General features: G+C 30.3%; 1 protein-coding gene and 1 long non-coding RNA gene across 2 annotated transcripts; both read left to right on the forward strand.

Moving 5' to 3' along the window:
- Window positions 1-491: 491 nt before the first annotated feature.
- Window positions 492-3,390, forward strand: LOC109121744 (uncharacterized). The gene is made up of 3 exons (XR_002029045.2): window positions 492-655; window positions 918-1,000; window positions 3,202-3,390. It is a non-coding gene; the product is annotated as an uncharacterized LOC109121744 (long non-coding RNA).
- A 37-nt stretch (window positions 3,391-3,427) lies between these two features.
- On the forward strand, window positions 3,428-24,691 carry LOC100260648 (G-type lectin S-receptor-like serine/threonine-protein kinase B120). Its single transcript, XM_059735533.1, has 11 exons — window positions 3,428-3,867; window positions 3,967-4,208; window positions 15,778-16,704; window positions 16,817-16,999; window positions 17,616-17,723; window positions 17,811-17,972; window positions 18,053-18,265; window positions 19,715-19,952; window positions 20,068-20,218; window positions 20,308-20,407; window positions 24,392-24,691. Exons 1-11 carry the CDS (start codon window positions 3,455-3,457, stop codon window positions 24,601-24,603), a joined length of 2,949 nt encoding a protein of 982 aa, XP_059591516.1. The 5' UTR covers window positions 3,428-3,454; the 3' UTR covers window positions 24,604-24,691.
- The last annotated feature ends 154 nt before the right edge of the window (window positions 24,692-24,845 follow it).

Below are 24,845 nucleotides of genomic sequence, written 5' to 3' on the forward strand. Positions count from 1 at the left end.
ATGAATTTGAGCTCTTCATTGCTTTGCCATGAACTATATACAATTCTCCCTCATTCTTGGATTGTTTTGGTGATCAAATTACTAACAAAAACACCAAAACTTACACAATTTGATTAGAAATGATTGCAAGGGTCCTTAACATGTTAATTGAGTTAAAAGGCAATAACTACTACTCAAAAGTGTTTAAAAGGATTAATTACAAGCTACAAAATAGCACTTTTTGAGTAGTAATCATCCATCAAGAGTAGGAATGGCAAATTCGCGGGTTTCCCGGGTCACCCGCCCCGACCCGCCCCTATTAGGATGGGTATAGGAACATGGCAATCGGGGATGGGCCGGGTTCAGGATTTTTTTAAAAACCCGAATCGGGTTCGAGACGGGGCCGGGTGTAGTTATAATTTGACCCGCCCCGCCCCGCCCTGAATATGAAATTACTACTTTACCCCCCACTTATAAATATTAGTTTCCTCTCCTCATTTTAGGTCTTCTTCTCCGTTCTCGTTCCTGTCGACGCTAGGGTTTTTCCTCCCACTCAATGGAGAAATCCATCAGATAATCCATTCGAAAATCCATTTCCTCTCGATTCATCCTTGTTTATCCCATATTCACAAGAAATCAAGAATCACACCTGTTATCTTCACGTATCTACAAACCGGTAAGATTTTTTGTTGATTTTTTAGTTGAATGATGCCTTGATTTGGTGTTGTATTCCGTTTCTAATTCGGGAATGAGATACGAGATTTAGGATTTTTCCATTTCCAGTTTCAGATTATTGAAGGATTTTTTTTTCTATTAGTTTTCGGGTTGCTATTTAGGGTTTTGAATTCGTTTCTATAATTAATCTTATATGAGTGTATATTATCCTTTATGGTGGAGAAAATCTCATCTTACTTGGTCTTCTATTCTGAAAATTTCAGGCCTCTTCCTTCCGACTGTTGTGAGACCTATATTGGATTCCTTTTAAGCATCCAAGCAAGTTCATCAACCTGCCCTAGGTGATGTAAGTATCAAATTTCGTTAAATGTTCATCTTGGTAATCAATTCATTTTGTTTTGCTGTTGAATGGTTACATATTTAAACTTATTTTTAGAGTTTGAACACATTTTCATTTGTAAGATAATAAGTAATTTAAAAAAGTATGTGATGTATGAAATTTCTTGTATATTACACTATTTCAGTGGTAGCTTGCCATCTATACATGGTATTGTTATTATTAACTCTTTTTCCTAGTTGGACGGATTTATTAACAATAGAATGTCTATGCTCTGTATGCTTTATCCTTTCATCCTTTCATTTAACCATTAATGGGGCAGACTTGGGTCTAACAATTTTATATAAAGAAAAATATTTGGCTTGAATAAAATTCACTAAGTACCTACCATGTTATGAAAATAGAAGCCTTTGGAAGAAAAGGAAGAGCACATATAAACTCTTACCTTAAAAGGGAAAATGAAGAGCTCCAAAGTGCAAAATAAGTATCTGATAAGGATAAGGAAGAAGGGTCATATCTTGGGTTGGTTTCAAGGGCAAAGACGCCTATGGAGAATTGGTCCTTAAGCAACCTGACATTCTGACTTACTAGTTGGAACATGATACAGAAGTTCAGCACACCTGATAGGCCCTCTTTCTTGTATGCTTTATTCAGATAGTTCAAGAATCTGCTTCTCTGAATTTTCTCTTAGAACTTCTGATTTTTCACATTCCCTCTTCAATTCCTCAACAGTGCCAAATAATTCTGCAGTCAAGTCTTGTGCAGTTTTGAGCTTTTGTTTTGCTTCTGAAAGATCCTTTTCCTTCTGGCTTAGCAAATCTTTTCCAACTGAAAGTTGATTGTTCAACTGATCACTTAAATTTGTAACTTCATGCAGCTCCTTGTCCAACTTCTCAACAAGCCCTTTCAGATGTAAATTTTCAGTTTCTTGCAGTCCCAATTTCTCTGTCAAAATTCCCACCTCCTCCCCAAGGTCACTGTTAACCCCATGGAGATTGCCAAAATCTTCAGCAAGTGCATTTAGTTCTCCTACCTTCTCAGACCAGAAGTTGTTCAAAACCAAAGACAGGTTACTGAGGGCAACAATTTCATGGAGAATAACACTGTTTTCCTCTTCCAACATGCACTTCTCCTCCTTCACATCTGATAATTTTTAAAACAGATATCTATTTTCTTCAATCTCCTTCGAATTTTCTTCCTTCAATTCTACGTTGGCTCTCTGAAAGTCTACCAGCTTCTTACATAAACTCTCCACATCACACTTTACTCCTTCCAGGTGGTCTCTCTTGCTCACTTCTAGCCCCAACTGCCGTTTCATCTCTAGAAGCTCATGTTTCTCGTTTTGCAGCACCAAAAGCTGCTGTGGTGTGATCTTCAATTCCTGATCAAGTGTTTTATTCTCTAACTCAACTTCTACACCATCTACTCTCAGTTGCTGAAGTACAGTTAACAGAAAGTGGCAGATAAGGACTTCAGATTTAGTGCTTAGTCATGCCAAATTCTCATGAATTTCATTAGTTGGTTCAATATATATATATATATATATATATACATATTTTACTTGATCCTTGCATTATTCCCTTACTTCTTTCTCACCAGGATTACTTATCCAGCACCAAATGGTTGTTTAATTTGCATATCAGTTCTTTATGATGTGAAGTATGAGGTTGTGAATGTGCAATTGGACATTTTTTATGTTCTCTATAGGCAAATTTATTTTCTACTGGTTACATGAAAGTTTAATTTTGTTTGACTCTAGAAATGCGTTGAGGAATTCTGCATTCTTGTTGCTTCCATATTATGATAGCACAAAAACTTAGGTGGATCTAAAAGAAAAGATAATCCTGAAAAATTAGAATTTATTTGCATGGCCTCATGATAATTTGTATAATGATTCTTGGAATGTTTTGTTTTGTTTTCTGGTTATTACTTTTTAGAATATTCTTTGTTTGCTTTTGTTTGTTTTGTTTTCTGTTTTTTTTATTTTCTTCTCACTTGCTGTGGGCTGTCCATATAAACTGCATGTGTCTTTCGGTTGCACTGCCCTCGATGCTTTTCTATTACATTTATTTTCCTATTAATGGAAACTATGTTGACATCTTGCAATTCTTGGAGGTTAACCTAAATACCCTTGCTTCAAGCCTTATCCAAGCTTTAGGTTATTAATTTAGGTTTGAATGTTTTACTTATAGACTTTATTTTATATTAAGAAAAATGACATCAGAAGAAGGGGAAAACTTTTCCATGCCAAGTGCGGGTTCAACTCCAATTACAGGCAGTACTTCAACTACTGATGGAACCTTGATATCTAAAAGAAGAAAGTTGACTTCGGTTGTTTGGAATGATTTTGATAAAATCATAGAAGATGGACAAGATTATGCTATTTGTAAGCACTGTAAGGGAAAACTTAAGGCCGATAGCAAGAATGAGACAAAACACTTACATGTACACATAGATAGGTGCATGAAACGAAGAAATGTTGATATTAGGCAACAATTCTTGGCAATAGAGAGAAAAGGTCATGGAAAAGTTCAAATTGGTGGTTTTACCTTTGATCAAGAAATCTCAAGAGAGAAGCTTGCACGTGCAATTATATTGCATGAGTACCCACTTTCAATCGTTGACCATCTGGGGTTTAGAGAATTTGCTACTAGTCTCCAACCCTTGTTTAAGATGGTTTCCCGCAATACGATTAAGGGTGATATAATGAAGATTTATGAGGTTGAGAAAGATAAGATGATTAGCTACTTAGAGAAACTTCAAAGTAGAGTTGCTATCACAACTGATATGTGGACATCAAATCAAAAGAAAGGCTACATGGCTATCACTGTACATTACATTGATGAGTCTTGGTTACTACACCATCATATTGTAAGGTTAGTTATGTTTTTTTTTTTTTAACTTGCAAAATGTTTTTTTATTTGATCCTTTAATGATATTGTTTGTGTTAATGATATTTTTTATTCTTAATTTAGGTTTGTTTATGTGCCTCCTCCACACACAAAAGAAGTTCTTTCAGATGTATTAATGGATTTCTTGTTGGATTGGAATATGGATAGAAAAGTTTCTACAGTCACTGTGGATAATTGCTCAAGTAATGACGGAATGATCAATATCTTGGTGGAGAAATTATCTTTGAGCGATTCACTCTTATTGAATGGAAAAATTTTCCACATGCAATGTGCGGCACATGTGTTGAACTTAATTGTTAAGGAAGGTTTGGATGTCATTGAAGTAGAAATTGAAAAAATTCGTGAGAGTGTTGCATATTAGTCAGCAACCCCATCAAGAATGGAAAAGTTTGAAGATGCAGCTCGCCAATTGCGTATTCCATGCACTAAGAAGTTAAGTCTTGATTGTAAGACACGATGGAATTCCACATACTTGATGTTATCAATTGTTATAACATATAAAGATGTGTTCCCACGTTTGAAGCAACGTGAAAAATATTTTTAATTTTAAAAATATTTAAAAAAAATAAATATTTAACAAAATTTAAGAAATATTCTTAAAAATTTTAAAAATATCTTATAGTATTGAAAAAATATTTGTAGTGTTTTATAAAGAAACACTTGATAAATAATTTTTTTTTAAAAATATTTTCATAGAAAACAATTTCATTAAAAACACTTAAAAAAGTATCATAGTTTTCTTGATATAATTAGAAGAATTTATTAAGGTGGGGTTTAGATAAACTTCTTAGCTTTCTTTTTTTTTTTTTTTTTTTAGAACTAAAAACTCCTATATAAAATGGAGTAACTCTTATTTAAAAACTAGACTTTATCTTATGTTTTTAAAAACCTATTCTAAAGTGGGAATAAATTAAAAAGTTTGAATGAGCTCAGAAAACCAGGTGCTACAAAATGTCAAGCAATGGATCCCATGGAACCACCGAATGCATTAGTACGAAACTTTTTTTTTTTTTTTTTTTGAGTGAAATCCCTTGTACTTTTTAAAAAAATTTTAAAAAGTGAAAAGGTGAATTTGTTTTACTTTATGGAAAATTTAAAAGTGCTTTTTAGAATTCAGTGTTTTTAATTTTCACTTAAACGTGTTTGATAATGATTTTAGAAAGTGTTTATAAATTTTTTAAGACTTCAAATTTTTTATTTTATAAGTATTAAAAAAAATTAAAAACATTCCTAAAATCAATATTATTATCAAATATAGTTAAAGTGTTTATAAATTTTTTAAGACTTCAAATTTTTTATTTTATAAGTATTAAAAAAAATTAAAAACGTTCCTAAAATCAATATTATTATCAAATATAGTTTAAAAATATATTTGATAATAATTTTAAGAAATATTTTTCTTTCGTTAAACACTTCAATTTTTTTATCTTTTAAATATAAAAAAGGTTAAAAATATTTTTTAAAGTTATTATCAAATGTATTCTAAGAATGTATTTATGAGCTATTTAAAAAAATATTTTTTAATATTTAAATAATAAAAAAATTTTAAGTATCGTTTTATAGAATCAACTTTATCCTTAGATAAAAAATAAATGTTAGAAAATATTTTGAAAACACCTTGGGAGGGATTTCATGTAGTGGGAAGGACAACGTCTCACCCACCATGTCCATCAAGAGGTAGAAATTAAGGGCATTTATGAAAGGAAGGTTGAAAACTACGTCATGTTTTGCTCTTATCCTTCTAGTCAAATCAGCCTACTTTTTTGCCATGCAACAGGTTAAAAGGGTAATATTGCTGAATTGGACTTATGTTACATGAAATTCACGTCTTGATTCGACAAGATTGAAAAAGTAGGTTGATTTGTACACCGAGAATTGTGTTTTTAGTCCAATTAAACTTGATAATTAAACTCAAAATTAATGAAAGAATAAAAATAGAAAAAAGATATTATTTTTAAATTTTTTTTAAAAATACTCATGACTATTAAATGAAAAAATTAGGTCATGTTATCTTTCTCATTCTCTTTTAACTCTTTTATCTTTCTCTCTCCTATTTATTAGTGAGATTACGTGAATCATGTCCCAATCATTTTTCTCCATTAAATTAAATATGAAAGATAAATGATTAAAAATTATTATTATCAAATACATTTTTAAAGTAAATAAATTTTAAATACCTTATCAATTATTATTCTTTTTTTCAAACTTATATAGTATATAATAAATATTTTTTAAATACTTTGATAACTTACATAATATATAATAAATATTATTCTTTATTTCAAACTTATATTATTTCTCATATATATTAAACAATTTTTAAACACATCATAAAATATTAGTATTCTTTATTTGTTCTAACTTGCAAATTAGACATCATCAATTTTTTTTTTCAAACTTATATAATATATATAATAAATATTTTTTAAATACCTTAGCAAATATTTTTATTTATTTCTTACTTACAAAATAATAAATATGTTGTACATTATTTCTCATATATATTAAATAATTTTTAAATACCTCATAAAATATTATTATTATTATTATTAACTTGCAAATTAGACATATGATATTTATTATTTCTCATATTATTTTAGAAATAATGTAAACACTCACATGCGCGCAAACACACATATATATATATATAATATTAATCAATAAGACAATATTTCTAGTAATGGTCATAATTAAAGTCTTCAAGATATTAAAAATTTCTCAATTCCAAAATTACCTTAGGGCTTCCCACATTAATTCATTGTATTTTTAAATAAATATTTAAATATTGAAAACCATTAAAATAAATATTTTCTTATTAAAACGATTTTTTAAAAGTAATAAGATAAAAATCATGAAATCTTCAAAACTATAATTACAACAAATATTTTTTAATTTTAAAACTAATTTCATAATTTAAATTAATGATTTAAAAAAATGAATATGTTACGAAAATAATTTTTGTTTATTTTAATTCCATTTAAATATAATTTTTTAATCTCTATTGATAACAATGAAATTATGTTTATAAAGACAAAATAGTAAAAATATAAATTTCATTTAGTTTACTTATAATCAACAATTCAAACATGATTGATTTTAATTTTATTTCCTATGTATTAATTTTTGTAGGGAAGGTCTTAATGACATAATTTGGTTAAAAAAAAAAAAAACTATCAATAATTGTCTTAATGTCAAACTCAAGTTATTTAAAAATTGTACAAAACCTATTAGGAACCTTATACACCATTGTATACTTGACACATTTCCTTTGTATAGTTAGTGTAATACCCTTGTATGGTGACATAAATTTCATATCTTTCCTAAGTTATGTGTCCATGTAAGTGTGTTAACCATGTTTTCAATGGTTTGGTTGAAAAAATGGTGGATGACCTAGGGCAAAAAAAAAATTCCCTGAATATTATTATTGGGAAAAATATTGGAATTTTCATATGAGAATTAAATAAAGTGCATGACATAGGTGTACGACCTTTGGGTGACAAGGAAAATAAATGAGTCGTTCCGAATCAATTGAAATTTTTCACAAAGGGTAGTCTTGTACACCCTTATACACTTAGTACATTTACCTTATACAATTAGTGTAATACCATTGTATAATGACACAAATTCCATATCCTTTGTAAGTTATGTGTCCATATAGGTGTGTTTAATTATATTTCCAATGGTTTAGTTGAGAAAATGGTGAATGACTTAGAATCAATTTTTTTCCCCAAATATCATTACTAGGAAAATATTGGAATTTCCATATATGTTTAATCATATTTCCAATGGTTTAGTTGAGAAAATGGTGGATGACTTAGAATAAAATTTTTTCCCCCAATATCATTATTGGGGAAAGTATTGAAATTTCTATGTGGAAATTAAATAAAGTACATAACATATGTGTACAATTCGTGGATGATAAGAAAAATAAAGGAATTGTTCAGAATTGATTAAAATCTTTTATAAATGGTAGTCTTGTATATCCTTGTACAGTTAGTGTAATACCATTGTATAATGACATAATAAATAAATAAATGAAATTTAATTCTTTTTATTAATTTTATATAAAAAAATAGTATTAAAAAAGGTTTTCATTTTTTAATTAAAAGTATTTTAAAAAAGAGACAATATAGAAAATAAAATTTATTTTAAAAAAAAATGAAAAACAAAAACTAGAAAAATATTTTGAAACCAAACTTAAACATAATCTATATAATTTTTAACTACTTGTTTTCATTTAAAATGAGTAAATATACTTTTGAACCATTTTATATTAAAATTTTTTTAATATTTACTATGTATTAATATACACTTCTAAAATTAGGTCATACGAAAACATTTTAATTGGGTATTTAAAATAAAAACTATCCATCCATTATTTTTCTTTCTTTTTCTTTTTCTTATTTTAATAAATTTTCAATTAATTCAAATCATTAAAAAAAAAATCCTTAGTAAACAAATTTGCAACATTTCATATATCTTATTATTAAAAGTCATGTTCAAAAAGTTATTAAAATAAGGAAGGAAGAAAATTAAAAATAAAATAAATTAAAACCTTTTATTTTATAATAGTAAAAAAAAAAAAATACCTTTTAGTATAAAAAGAAAAGAAAATAGTGAATATATTTATTTTAAATAGTGTTTTAATCATTAAATTATTTACTTCTAAAATGTAAAAGATAACTTTTATTTATTTAAATTAATATTTAAAAAAAAGTATTTTCCAAAATAGTATTTGAATCATTAGTATAATTTTTGTTTATTTATAATTTAAATATTGAAAATAATATTGATTTTTCTATTATTTATAAAAGAGTTTAAAAAAACAATGAAAAAAATCTAAAAATGGTTAAATGGTGGCATGTGAAGAGTAGTAGAATAAAAAAATGAATTAAAGGGGTATTTTTATCAATTATTATCTCACATCTTTGTAATTAATTATGAAAGGTTGGAGGACGATACTTTAATTATCAAATCCAAATAAGTTGAAAACATAATTCTCCCATTTGTATAAGGATATGTTGGCCAGTGACAATTTTTTTCTTTTTCATTTTTATTTATTTATAAAAAAAAGCCAATTTTACAAATAAATAAACATATTAATAAACAACTTGATAAAAAAATTATACTTAAATTTTGATTATATTTTTTTAATAGGTTATTTCCATGCCTAATGTTTACTTTAAGGTCATGTTTGATATATGAGAATGAGAAGTTAAAATGAATATCTTATTTATTTTCTCATTCATTTTCATATTTGGATAACTTAAATAATAATGAAAATAAAATCAATAATGATTCTACAAAAAATGAACTTCCACATAAATTTCAATTTATCATTAGAAGAAAATCTTTTGATTCTCTCTCAAGTTATTTAAAAATACTTTTCAAATATTTAAAAACCATAAATTTTTTTTGGATAAATTGATCTTAAAAATATTATTTTTTTTATTTTGTAAAAAAAAAATTGTAAATTCAATTTGGTTAATACTATTTTTAAAAATTATTAAACTTATTACTTTGTTTTTAAAAATTATTTCACAATAACAACAACCAAACATCGGTATCAATTCTTAAAAATAATTTTGTTTTTAAATCACAATATTTAGCAAAAAAAAAAACTCTTTAAAATGTTATTTTCTTTACATGAAAATAAAAAATTATTTTAAACTATATGTTAGTGGGAGATATTTTTTTAAAATGAAAATGAATGATTATCAAGTGAGATAATTATCTAACTTATGAAAAGTGTATGTATTTTAAAATATTTTTAAATAAATGAAGATAAAATTTATTTATAAAAGTTGAGACTTTCAAAGTAGCTAGTCAAACATTAAATAAAATTTTAAAATTTTAATTGTAAATATTATTATAGTTAAAAAATAAATAACTAAATAAAATTTTATATATTTTATTATAAATATTAAAAATATTTATAATTAAAACATTAAATAAAATAATAAACAAGTGTAGAATTAACATTTTAATTTACTTTTTATTTTCTAAACGTATTATAACTAAAATCAAACAATTAAATAATTAAAATTAAAAAAAAATTGAAATTTGAACGTTAGAGTAACTAAAAGATAAATATTTTACAATGAAACATTTGTAAATTTTTATATGTTAAATGTGTTATAAATTGTCTAAAATCCTCCGCTTTTTATCATTCTTTACTATGATTCTCAAGTCTTTTTCTTGCTAAAATATTATTTAATAAAATGATAGTAAATATTTCAAATTTAATTAGCTTTAAAATAATAAATTAATGCCAATAAATTCAAGAAAACTTATATTAAATTCATTTTAAGTCATTAAATATTAAAATTTTAGTTTTGCTTAATAGCATTTAAGTTCAAAATCTCCATTATTCTATTGTTTGGTATGATCTAAATATTCATAAAACACTTCCCACTTATGACAAATCTTTTACATAAAGTATGATAAGATATAGACCTTAGTGTCTTTTTTTGGGAGTGATTTTTGGAGTTTGAGAAAATTTTCTAATATTAGAATATATATATATATTAAAAAAGTTAAATATTTAATAAAATATTTAAAATTAAATAATATTTATTTTTTAGTTGATGAGTTTTTTTATTAAATTAAAAGTAATTTGTTAATATCAATGAATATAAGTAAATTAAATCTATTGATATAAAGTAGACTTTAATTATATCGGTTGATATTAATAAGTTGTTTTTAAAGGAGTAAAATAAATTAAATATTTTAGTTTTTTTATTCAAATAAAAAATAAACACAATTTAAGTTAATTTTAAAAATCTAGAATTCACATTAATCAATACTTTCAATTAGTTAAAAAAAAAAAGATATTTAAAAAATAATACAAAAATTGAAAAAGTAGAATTAATTATTAAAATATATCTTATGTTTTGAATAATAAAATAATATTTTTTTGACATTTCTTCATCAACGGCGTCCTTTCCAAAGCATCAAGGGGAAGAATTACGGGTCCTTAGTCCGTACAAAAGCAACTTCATTTCTCCTTTCAGGAGGCATACTTTTTCTTTTTTCAAATTATTTGCGAAAAACGACTTCATGTTTTGAAAAAGTTTTTGGCTCTTGATTAACCCTCTCGTTAAAACATGTTACCAAATTAACGTACTTTTTTACCATGCGACAGGGAAAATGTAAAATTGCTGAATAAGACCTTATGTTACATGAAATTAGTTCACATATCCTTTCAATAACAACCTTTTTAGGGTACAAAAGTGTGTTCATTTTGTCAAGGGTTTTGGTGGTCGGCCAATATTAACCATTTTTTCTTTTTCTTCAAAAATATGGAAGAAAAAAAAAAAAAAAAGACATTTGAAAGTTTACTGGGATTTTGAATTTTTGCTGATCCTTGCTTGGTCTTTTACTCCGTCCTTTATAATTTTTTGAAAGAAAGGGTATTATTATAGTATCTGGTTCATATTAGAGTGATGATATTTGCTATTCAAACTTGTATTTTTATTATTGAGGGAGAACAATAGGTTGGGGGTGCAGGGAACGCCCCCGTATTTTCTAAATTTTATTATTTGATGGTTAGTATAAATAACCTTTTATGTAACCTTAATTAGATATATAATGAAAGTCTTTTTTTCTATTTTCGTGGATGTAGGCAATCTGTCGAACCACGTTAAATCAATGTGTTTTTTTTTTTTCGTTTTTCTCTAATTTTTTATTAAGAATTATTGCACGAAAATCAATGGATATGATACTATATTGTAGTCTTCTCGGTATAATTACAAGCATTTATTTAGATGAAGTTTAGAGGGCTTTTTTCTTTTATTTTATTTTTCTTATTATTATTATTATTTTTGTTTTCAAAAATAAAAAGTCATCTAGAACTGGGAGGAATTCTTATTAAAAAACTGTAGACTTTATCTTATGTCTTTAAAAATACTTTTTAAAATTGAAAAAGTGAAATTTTTTACTTTACCAAAAATAATATTTTATATATTTCAAAATAACATATAAAATGAAAATTATTATTATTATTTTTTACAAAATTCGTATTAAATTTTCTTACCTCAAAAAACACTTAGAATTCTTAAAAAATTTAGAGTTTGTTTGACGGTGATAATAGAAAGCGTGTTTAGGTCTTCTCAAAATTTACAACATTATAAGTGATTTTTCAAAATTTTAAAAGTATTTAATAAAATTTACAAAATATCTATTTTTTTAAAAACACTTTTTAAGGCAAAAACAATTTTTAGAATTATTATCAAATAAACTCTTAATTTTGAAAAAATTAACTCATAATCTAATATGACAAAAAAGACTTTTACTATTAATTATTTATCTTAATTTTATAAATTAGATAATTCTAATAATTTCTTATATTAATATTATTATCACTAATATTATTTTTAACTTCTTAACCAACAACAATTTATTTAGTGAGTTTCCAAATTTTTTTATAAAAGTTATGTTTGTTTTCAAAATCTATTCTCAAGAATCTACTTCTTTTATCTATTTAAAATACATTAAATCTTTTATAAAAATAATACTATTATTTTGTTATTAATAATAATAATATTATTATTTTTTTTCTTTTAAGCACTCTCCAAGAGTACACAAATATAATTAAATTATTATTATTATTTTATTATTAACATCCTACTATCATCAAAATTTATCACTCCAAGCTGTTCTTGCAATGTAATACCCACTGCTACTAACTATCATTTCTGTAAGATAGCTAAGACTATATTTGGTAATTATTTTTAAAAATAGTTCTGAAAAGTAGTTTTTGATAATAGTTTTTAAAAATCTTTCTTTAATGTTTCATAGAATAAAAGTCTATTTAGAAATTTAAAATATTTTTAACTTGTTTTTAATATTTTAAATATGTTTTAAAAATATTTTTTATGTGTTGTATTTTATTTTTATCATTCTAAATATTTGTATAATTATTTTTTAAAACAATCCTTATAAAACAAGTGAAAAAAAAAAAAAAAACTAAAAGATGTTATCTAAAAATATCTTATCTTCTATTTTTAAGAACAAAAAATAAAAAATAGTTTTTGATTGTTAAAAGAGTTTTTTAGGTTTTTTGTTCTAAAAAACAAAAATTATTTAAAAAAACAGTCGTGAAACATTTTTAAAATTTTTCTTTTTTCTTTTCCAATCTCATGTCTCATGCACTGCCACACACAAACCCATTGGTTTTGTTTTTCTTTTCTTTTCGGATCTAAAGCTCGTGCAAACCCAATTTTTTTTTTTTCTCCATCCAAAGCTAGAATTTATTTTTTTCCTATTTTATTTATTTATTTAGATATACTCACTTGAATATTCAAAAATTTTTCCATTTTTCATCAATAAATCAAATTATATTCATAAATTTTCAATCATTTTTTATCTAAAAAAATATAAATTTAAAAACCTTGAATTTAGATTGAGATTTTCCAAACAATATTTAAAGTATTTAAAATTAATTGATGAATATAAAATATTAATTTAATGGTTAAAATCTTAGAAAAAATTCATCTTCAATTCCTAAACTCTTAAATCTTTTCCAAGTTACATTATTTAATCTGATTTTTGTGTAAAAAAAGGTTTCTAAATAGAGAAAATAAAAAAATCTAATTTATTCCTAAAACTTTTATATTTAAAAGACCTTTCTACCCTTTTAAATTTATTTAACTTATTTTTTTATTTCTAAATTATAGTTTTTACCCCAAAAATTGGGTTGGGGGCCTTACACTTATAAATTAATTAAAAAAACAAGACAATATTTATATAAACATAAAAATATAACAATTTCAAGAATTTAAAGTTATACTATTTTTATAAAAGTATATAATTTTGTAATCAATTTCAAATTAAACGAAGCCGAGTTTTATATCATAGTGAATCTTAATTAGATAGGACAATTGATGTGAGTTTTTTTTGGGTTCCCATTAAAATAAATATGTTAAAGATAGGTTTAAAAATTTTTATTTTTTATTTTTTTAAACTGGGGTGATGGGTTTGGTATTACCTTGTCCTATTTTATCTTCTTGCTTGACCTAGATGAAATAATTTAATAAATTAAATTTGAAAATAATTGAATTTATTTATTTTTTAGTTTCTTCTTTTTAACATATATAAAATAATAAAAAATTTACATTTTTCAAATAAAAATACATTATAAAAATTTATAATACATTTATTTATAAAATACAATTATTTTTAAAAATAAAAAACACAAATGGGAACGGGTGGATATGGGAAATTCCCATACCCAGTTTCTCCCACTATCTTATTTAATTTTTTTTATTGGAATAAAAAATATGAAAATAAATTTAGATAAACAGAATGAGGTTGATTCCAACTCGTTGCTATTTGTAATCTTAGTCATCTTTTGGCCATAACAACTATGATATGATCTTTCCAAGAGTGAGTTGACTTTGATTCTATTAATTGATTAAAATTTTGTATGAGTCTTGAAGCTTTTGGTATTTTCAATTGTTATGATGGTAAAATAAAATATGATATTCTAAATTTTTTATTTTTTATTTTTTATTTTTTTAAACTGGGGTGATGGGTTTGGTATTACCTTGTCCTATTTTATCTTCTTGCTTGACCTAGATGAAATAATTTAATAAATTAAATTTGAAAATAATTGAATTTATTTATTTTTTTAGTTTCTTCTTTTTAACATATATAAAATAATAAAAAATTTACATTTTTCAAATAAAAATACATTATAAAAATTTATAATACATTTATTTATAAAATACAATTATTTTTAAAAATAAAAAACACAAACGGGAACGGGTGGATATGGGAAATTCCCATACCCAGTTTCTCCCACTATCTTATTTAATTTTTTTTATTAGAATAAAAAATATGAAAATAAATTTATATAAACAGAATGAGGTTGATTCCAACTCGTTGCCATTCCTAATCTTAGTCATGTTTTGGTCATAACAACTATGATATGATCTTTCCAAGAGTGAGTTGACTTTGATTCTATTAATTGATTAAAATTTTGTATGAGTCTTTGAAGCTTTCTCGCAATGAATATCTTTGGATATGATTTGACTCTGAACAATTTTTTCGGTATTTTCAATTGTTATGATGATAAAATTAAAATTAAAGTTATGTAACTTAAGAACTAATGTAGTTGATATTATTCTGTACCATATGACATGGGTATAGTTTAAGTAGGATGAAAATATTGGAAATTTATGGAGTTTGGTTGGTTGGATATTACCATAGATGAAATTCTTAAAGAGAAAATTTAGGTGACATGTTGATTGGGTCACATTCATATAATGATGAAAGTACATGGTCAATGGATTTGCTGACAAAGATATGAAAATGAAATTAGATTGTACAAAGCCTAGAAATTAGTAGTATAAAACCTAAGTCAAAGTGCTTAGTGCTTCTGCACAAGTAATTCGCATTTAATAAAACACATTGAAGTGTACAAGCATGGACTAATCAATTAATTAATGAATTCCCATGGTTATATGATAAATAAGCTCTTTGAAATGGCTGTTCCAAGCCCATTGAGTCTATTCTCTCCAACCATACAAATTGGACTTAGGCAAAGGGTGATGATATTCTAATCAAAGTGCTTATCTCATCCTCATAAACAAAGCATTTTGACCTTTTCCACTGTCATACATGGTGGTGACTAAATTTCTAATCCAAAAGCCATTCATTTTGGACATAAATGCAGCTTTTGACTTTGAATTATCCACCAAATTTTAATCTGATATGCAGCACATTACACATTCACTGATTGTTATCAGCTTCAAGGGCTTTTGTTGGCACCGTCGGATGTTTTCTTCATGCATATGCATGGACAGTAGCACTTCAAAATTTGGTGTTATTACTGCATTTCTATGGATTTTTTTTGCTCATTTCTACTACAAGTTTGCCATGGAAGAAGCACCATTGTTCTTGGGCAATCAGTAGCAGATGGTGACAGTTTAACTTCCTCAGGCGGAACCTTTGAGTTAGGCTTCTTTACTCCTGGCAGTTCACCCCATCGCTATGTTGGGATATGGTTCAAGAAAATACCAGTAAGAAAAGTAGTATGGGTGGCAAACCGGTTGAACCCTGTTGTGGGTTCCTCTGGGGTTCTACAGATTGGGGAGGATGGAAATCTTGTGATTATGGATGGACAAAACCTCACTTGGTCTACAGTAGTGTCTTCTGTGTCCAACGGCTCCATTGTAGAGCTTTTGGATTCAGGAAATCTTGTTTTGAGAGAAGGTGATTCAAATGGCAGTTTTATATGGCAGAGTTTTGATTACCCATCTGATTGTTTCCTTCAGAACATGAAGGTTGGTCTCAACCTCAAAACGGGGGAGAAACGGTTCTTGACTTCATGGAGAAGCGACAACGATCCGTCACCTGGAAATTTTACTCTTGGAGTTGACCAACAGAAGCTCCCACAAGGTTTGGTCTGGAAAGGGTCAGCTCGCTACTGGAGGACTGGGCAATGGAATGGAACTAGCTTCCTTGGAATTCAGCGCTGGGGTTCGTCATGGGTTTATCTTAATGGTTTCATGTTTGTCACAGATGATGAAGAAGGCATGTTATACTTCACTTACTCTAGATACAATGATACCTTTCCGTCCATCTTGATAATGAATTATACTGGAATTTTTGAGAAGTTGGAATGGATTGAAGAGATGAAGGAATGGAGCAGTGTCTGGGAGGCACCAGATGGTCGGTTTGTTTATGGTACATGTGGGCCTTTTGGGATTTGCAGTGAGTTTGAATCACCAATCTGCAGGTGCTTAAACGGATTTGAGCCTAAGTTTTTGGACGAATGGAGTAAAGGAGATTGGAGTGGTGGGTGTGTGAGAAGAACCACTGCAGTGTGAGAAAAACAGCATCACTTCAAAAGGGAGAAAGGGGGATGAATTTCTGAAGTTGGTAGGGCTTAAACTGCCTGATTTTGCAGATTTTTTGAGTGATGTGTCTTCTGAGGAAGGTGAAGAGAGTTACTTGAGAAACTGTTCTTGTGTGGTCTACTCATATACCAGTGGAATTGGTTGTATGGTCTGGCATGGCAGTATCCTGGATGTTCAAGAATTCTCTATTGGCGGGGAGAAGCTTTTTCTTCGCCTTGCAGAAGTAGAATTAGGTAATTCTTCTACTCCTCCTAACTTGCTTGCCCAAAAACAAAGGGAATTAGTAAAAAGAAAATGACATAAAACCCGATAACTCCAGATTTCTACTGCATATTTTTTCTCTGTTGCATAAAATAAGTATACTTGTGCCTCCAAATCAAGGACGAAGTACAAGAGAAATTTCATGGATTTATCCACCTTTATCTATCCCCAGATAGTAATATTACATTAGAAGTAACAGTCCACAGGCTATATCCATCAGTGATGTATATATCATTGTATTGTCTGTTACTTACAAGTTGACAATCAAATCAGAGTAGGAAGAACTTGTATATATGCTCCCTGTCCTCATATTGCCTGTCCATTAATATGTGTGTGCACACAAGGCCCGGGGCTCGCAGACTCATATGCTTTCAAGAAGCATTGTGACAAAAAATGTCTTATCATTCGTCCTGGAGGACTATTAAGGCTGTAGCAAAGATGGATGGGATGAAACAGCTTTTTTGAAAAATCCAAAAATTCACCTGAAGGAAGCTTTTATTTGCTCCAACTTTTTTTTCCCAACAGAAATGACACTATATATATCTATATATTCAGCGATTTTGGACCAGTCTATGCCTTGAAATGCAGGCAAAAACAGAGGATTAAAGTTGTACATAGTTCTGCCTGGCGCTTTCGAAGTAGTTATCTTGGTAATCTTGGCTTGTCTTTCGTGCAGAAGGAAGACAAAACATAAAGGTATGCATCCATAGTCTGTCTGCTTGCTTGACCTTCTGGATTTGAATTTTAGGCAAAAGTAATAGTTCTGAAGTATGGAAACTGTAGGGCCATTGAGACACTCTCATCAGGCCAACAAACTGAAGGATAGCTTGAGGAGAGGAGAAAACTCAGAACTGCAAATATTTAGCTTGCGTGGCATAAAGACTGCAACGAAAAACTTCAGTGATGCAAAGAAACTCAGAGAGGGAGGTTTTGGTCCTGTTTACAAGTTTATATTTTGTTTATAGAACTACATATAATTCGAGGAACAGAGAATTTGCATTATAATTTTGTGTTTGATGCTTCTCAGGGCCAGCTTAAAAATGGTCAAGGAATAGCAGTGAAAAGACTTTCAAAAAGCTCAGGGCAAGGAATTGAAGAGTTGAAGAATGAGGTTATACTGATATTGAAGCTCCAGCATAGGAATCTTGTGAGGTTGTTGGGGTGTTGCATTGAGGGAGGAGAGGAGATATTAGTATATGAGTTCATGCCTAATAAAAGCTTGGATGCTTTTCTGTTTGGTTAGTTCTACTACTCTTTATTTCCTTTTGTCTATTCTTTTGAAATGACATTTTTTTTTTTGATAGGTAAAAAAGAGATTGTATTGGAAAAGCCTAAAAGAGACGAAAAAAGTACACATGAAGTATACAAGCACCAAAGAAGTTAGGCAAAAAGAAAGAAGAAAACCTTTCTCCTATCTAGACAAAAACCACTCTATAAAATCAATTAAGGACAAAGAATGATCCTCTAAATACACCCTCTCCCAATTCATAAAAGTGTACAAAAAAGAAAGTTTTAAAGATTGGTCGGATTGTTAAATGTCATTGAACACTCTTTCATTTCTTTCTTTCCATAATGTTCACATTAAACAAAGGGGGCAGCCCTTCAAGCCTTTTTCTTTCTCTTACTCACAAAAGCACCATGCCAACCTATTAAATTCCTTTTGATTGAGGAATGCAGGACCCATTGCATATCAAAAAGAGAGAAAAGCAAACTCCATAGCATTGTAGCCTTCTTACAAAATAGAATCAAGTGGTCATTGGTTTCCTCTTCCACTTTACACAAGTAACACCTATTTGGCATATTCCAACCCCTTTTTTTGAGCTGATCAATGGTCAAAATTCTGTTCCAAGACGCTTTCCAAGCAAAAAAGCTTATCCTCATGGGAGCCCAAGATCTTCAAATAATACTCCAAGGAAAAGGCTCACTAGAGCCTTTTGTGAGGGAGCAGTAGAGAGATCTAACAGAAAAGGAGCCTTTCTTGCTATTCTTCCAACTCAAGACATCCTCCACATCTCTATTCAAAACCAAAGGATGGAGTTTCCGGAGCAAGCTCTCCACCTCTTCCATTTCCTAATCGTTAAAGTGTCTTGAAAACAAATGATTTCAACTACCCACCTCTCCACCCTCCTCCCAAGCATCAAACACCCACCAATCCTTGTTGACCGCCAATCGGAACAAATTAGGGAAAACATCTTTCAAAGCTTGGTCCTCACACCATAAATCCTTCCCAAATTTGACCTTCCTCCCATTCCCTACGATAAAGCGGGATCTAGAGTGAATACTTTCCCAATATTTTCTAATAACTTTCCACACTCCCACACCATAGGCTCCCCTTATTTCTCTCAAACACCAACCTCCTTCCTCTACCCCAAATTTATCTATAATGACTTGTTTTCACAAAGAATCCCTCTCTACAACAAATTTCCAGCTCTACCTCCCAAGCAAAGCTTTGTTTAGGGCCATAAGACTGTGAATACCTAAGCCTCCCTGTCTCATATCAGCACAAACCGAACTCCAATTCACCAAGTGCGACTTTTTCTCTGAGGCATATATGCATAAACTGGATATAAGAAAATAAGAATCTCCTAAAAAGCCCCCATTGGACTTCTTAAAATTCAGTTGTATGAACTCCATTTGTTTTAAGTTTCAGAGCTATACAAATATACAATGTAAGTAAATTTTATCAGATCCAAGTAAGCATGCCCAGCTTGATTGGCCAACTCAATTCGACATCATTGAGGGCATAGCACGCGGGCTTCTCTATCTTCACCATGATTCTCGTCTTCGAGTGATCCATCGAGATTTGAAGGAGCGCAACATTCTCCTGGACGAGGATATGAATCCAAGAATTTCAGATTTTGGGATGGCAAGAATATTTGGAGGGAAGCAAACTATAGCAAACACTAACAGGGTTGTTGGAACATAGTAAGCAATATTCTCTTAGCCCTTTAATCTGAGGCATATTCAATGTTCAAATCATTTTCTTTCTGTCACATTTTGAAAGGAATTTCACATTAACCTAAAAGAAACAAAATTGCAGTGGCTATATGTCCCCTGAGTATGCAATGGAAGGGATATTTTCAGAGAAGTCTGATGTATTCAGTTTTGGAGTCCTGCTATTAGAGATTGTGAGCAGTAGGAGGAACACTAGCTTTTATCAAAATGAACACTCCCTTAGCCTCATAACATATGTAAGTACCATTTTCTTTGTTTGATCAATTTCATTAAAGAACACCATCATTTGTTACTTTACAAGGTGGCTAACTATGGGCTAATGCAGGCCTGGAATCTGTGGAAAGAAGGAAAGGGATTGGAGTTGATGGATTCAACACTATCGGAGTCATGTTCTCCGGAAGAAGTAATGAGATGCATTCATGTGGGCCTCTTATGTGTGCAGGAGCATGTGAATGACAGGCCATCCATGTCTAATGCGGTGTTTATGCTTGGAGGCGAAACCGCTAGACCTGTTCCAAAACAACCTGCATTCACCTTGGAAGGAAGCCCCAGGCAGTCTATTTATTTTCTACAAGTACTGGCACAACAGCAACAGCAAGCGGAAGATGCTCTGGTGCTTGATTAGAAACTGATACCAATTGCTGAACTACTTCGAATACATTGTACAGAGTTATATTTTGGAGGTTTACTTACCTTTATGGGTTACTGTTACTTGTCTTAAGTTGTCATTGTTACAATGTTTCATAAAGACCATTAGGTTATTTTTCAGGTTAAACTCTAGGTGGGCAAGCTCTGAAAATGATTTCATGGAATCAATTTTTTGTAATTTTCCAAAAGGAATGTAAATATCTGTGTATTTTAAGCTGAACCATTTAAGATAATGGTATGCAGCCATTTTCTTCGGAAAATAATGTTGGTTTTTGATTCAACTTCTGCAACTATTTGTCGTTTAGTCACGACAAAATATCAGCTGCTTTTAATGATTCAAGTCATTTGATCTCAATAAAATTTATGGATTTGGACAAACATCTTAGAAGCTCTGTCAATCAGTATCTTATTTTATAAAAATGCTCTTAATATTTTAATTAATGAACATAGTAATCCTAAAAATGATATATAGTTGGTGTTTGATATGAAAAAGTCCATGGGTGGCTGCCTCTACCAACTAAACTCACAGGCCCATATGGAGGGCCAAGATTAGGCAATAGTATTTTACTTTGTTTTTTTTCTTCCTTGAGAGAAAAATAGTACAAATGTGTCCTCTTAGAAGAATCTCATATTTGAAAGATGGGGACAAAGTTATTTAAGTTTGCCACCTTACAAACGTGCTTCATCCACAAGCATCCTTTCTTCTAGGAGCAATGGCCCATATTCATAAGCTAAAAGTCTCTTCATTTTTCTTCTTCATTTCTTTGGCATGAAGGTCATGCAGGCACTATTGGTTCAAGTAGGTATATAAGAGATGGTGACACCATAACCTGGATGATGGGAGCTTCCTATTGACTTTCTTTAGTCCTGGAAATTCAGAGGGCTGGTATGTGGGAGTATGGTTGGTGAAAATATAGCAACAAACTATTTTCTGGGTTGCAAACAGAGAGAACCCGGTTAAGGATTTCTTGGGTGTTCACAAGATTGGTGATGATGGGGATTAGTACTTGTTGAAGGAGATAAATGTTCTTTGGTCCTCCAACATTTCTAGTGACTAGAATAATAATAAAGTTGGAAAGCCTTTGGACTTTGGAAAGCTTCTATTAAGAAAGGGTGATCTACATAATAATAGCAAGAATATGTTGTGGCAGAGCTTTGATCATCTTTCAGATTCATTTGTGGCTGGAATATTATTTGGGTTGAATCTAAAGACTGGAAAAATTATGCAATGAGATCTATCGTTGCATAATTCCTCTGTATTCAAGAACATGCTGAAGATACGCCAATCATGGATTCTGTAATATTCATGTTGGGCTGTGAAGCTGCAGCTCTTCCTATGCCAAAAAAACTAGCCTTTTCCTTAGGAAAACTCCAATGGAAATGGATCTTAAAAAAAAGTGATTGACTTGTGAATGACTGGACACTTTGCTACTTCAAGTTTTGAGTGTTAATATAAGATTTTAATGGGCTGTTTGCTCCCTTTGAATATGATTTATGGAAGACATGAAAATTTCCATGAGAAAATGGTCTGATAATCTTGTTTTCTTGTTCATTTCTTCGTGTCATCTGCAGCTTGCTGTTGCAACTGGTGATACAATCTTACAAGGACAATCAGTCACAGCCTCTCAGACCATTGTATCTGCCGGTGGTACCTTTGAATTGGAAGTCTTTTCACCTGGAAACTCCAACAAATACTATGTGGGGATATGGTATAAGAAGATCTCCAAGCAAACTATCATATAGGTAGCCAAACGAGATTTCCCCTTCACTAGTTCATCTTTGATTCTGACCATTACTGCAGACGGCAATCTTATGATTTTGGACGGGAGAATTTCTACAAGGTGACGAGCATATCATCAGATGGGAACACTAATGCCACCCTGTTGGATTCTGGAAATTTTGTTCTGAGAAATGGGAAATCAAGTGTGTTATTGCAGAGTTTTGATGATCCATCAGATACCCTCCTGCCTGGAATGAAGCTTGGGTATGACAGGGGGAATGGAAAAAAATGGTCATTGGTCTCATGGAGGAGCGTGGAAGATCCCAGTCCTGGGGGTTTCTCCATGGAACTCGACCCTGGAGGAACACTCCAGATTATTATCATGCAAGGGTCTACAAGGTACTGGACTAGTGGGATGTGGGACGGAGAGATCTTCGCAATGATTCCTGAAATGAATTCAAACAGAGCATACAAGATCAGCAATTTCTTCAGTGAGAAAAATGAGAGCTATTTCAATTATTCTGTTATTAACAGCTCCATTGTAAGCAGACCAGTACTGGATGTGTCAGGGCAGATTAAGCTGGAGTCATGGCAGGAAGACAGTCATGAATGGAAGTTGATTTGGTATCAACCAAGCACGCACCGTAAGGTCTATGCTTTCTGTGGGGCTTTTGGAAGCTGTAATCCGGTTTCCCAAAACAATTGTGAATGTTTGCCAGGTTTTGAACCTCGCCATCCTGAAAGCTGGAAACTGCTAGACAGATCGGGAGGGTGTGTGAGGAAAGCAGAATTGCAGTGTGGCAATCACAGTGCTGCTAACGGAGATGAAGACTGGTTTCTTCGGGTGTCTAAAGTGAAACTTCCCATGTATCCACTAGGACTGCAAATTAGGAGAAGAGTGCCAGTCCATTTGCCTCAATAATTGCTCTTGCTCTGCTTATACTTATGAGAATGAGAATTGTAAAATATGGAATGGAGCCGGTTATAGCTGTTAAAAGGCTTTCAAAAAGATCTACACAGGGGTGAGAGGAGTTAACAAATGAAGCCATGCTTATAGCCAAGCTCCAACACAACAATCTTGTCAAGCTTTTGGGCTGCTGCATTGAACTAGGAAGTGAAGACATTGATTTATGAGTATATGCCTGACAAAAGCTTGGATCTCTTCCTCTTTGGTTTGTAACTTCTACATATATCTGAATCTCTGGTTACTGTTATCATTGGTCAATCAGAAACTTTGGCATTTCTTTAGTTGAATATTCCTCACTGTTTACCATTTATTGTCTTGAGATAGATCCAACCAAACATGGGATTCTTGATTGGGAGACAAGTCACATCATTGAAGGGGTTGCTCAAGGTCTTCTTTATCTGCATCAGTATTCCAGGTTGAGAATTATTCATCGAGGTCTCAAGGCGAGCAATATTCTTCCGGACAAGGACATGAATCTTAAAATATCAGATTTTGGAATAGCAAGAATCTTTGTAGGAAACGAATCAAAAGCAACAAATTGGATAGTTGGTACATAGAAAGTGAAATATCATAGACTCCAGAAACATGCCATTTTTTTTTGTAAGTATGTACGTATATTTGTGTCCATGCTGCTAATACATGAACTTCGAATTGTTCTAATAATGAAATCTAGTGGCTACATGTCTCCTGAGTACGCATTGGAAGGCCTTTTTTCAACTAAATCTGACGTGTTTAGCTTCGGGGTGTTGCTATTAGAGATCATGAGTAGCAAGAAGAACACCGGTTTTTATCAAACCGACTCCCTTAATCTTCTTGGATGTGTGAGTAGCATAATTCTTTGTTTTAAATCCACTGTTATATAACTTGTCTGGTTACCTTAGGCTACCAGAGAAACTTTCTTGCCATGTCCACCATCAGTTTCAGGCATAATCAACATCCAAAAAGGGTTATTACTTTTTTTTTTTGATTGATAGGAATGGGATCTGTGGAGAAGCAGCAGAGCACAGGACTTGATGGATCCGGTACTGGGAAGTGTATCTTCGACAAACACCCTGTTGAGGTATATCAATGTAGGCCTTCTTTGTGTTCAAGAGAGTGCAGCTGACAGGCCCACTATGTCTGATGTTGTCTCAATGCTTGACAATGAAAGTGTAGTTTTACCTTCTCCAAAACAACCAGCCTTTTCAAATCTGAGAAGTGGGTTGGAGCTTCATTCATCTGGGAACAGGCCAGAAGTTTGTTCTGTAAATTGTGTGACACTTCCAATAATGGAAGCACGATCTTAGTTCACCATATCATGTAGCAATAATGTCCTTGATAAGCTCACAGTTTTTACCTAAATTGGATTCATGTGACTTATGACCTGCAACCAATTTCCTGGCTTCTAATCAGATATTTTTTCTTTCCCTTTTTTTTCTTTGTAAAATATTTTGAAAATGTTTGAAGAAAAGCATCGCATTTGATAGGAAAGCGTCCTCCAGGCAAACCTACCACTCTAAAGAATGTCACATTTCAGTAATTTGTTCTA

The sequence above is a fragment of the Vitis vinifera genome, chromosome 19 (genome assembly GCF_030704535.1).
Source record: "Vitis vinifera cultivar Pinot Noir 40024 chromosome 19, ASM3070453v1".
Taxonomy (NCBI): domain Eukaryota; kingdom Viridiplantae; phylum Streptophyta; class Magnoliopsida; order Vitales; family Vitaceae; genus Vitis; species Vitis vinifera.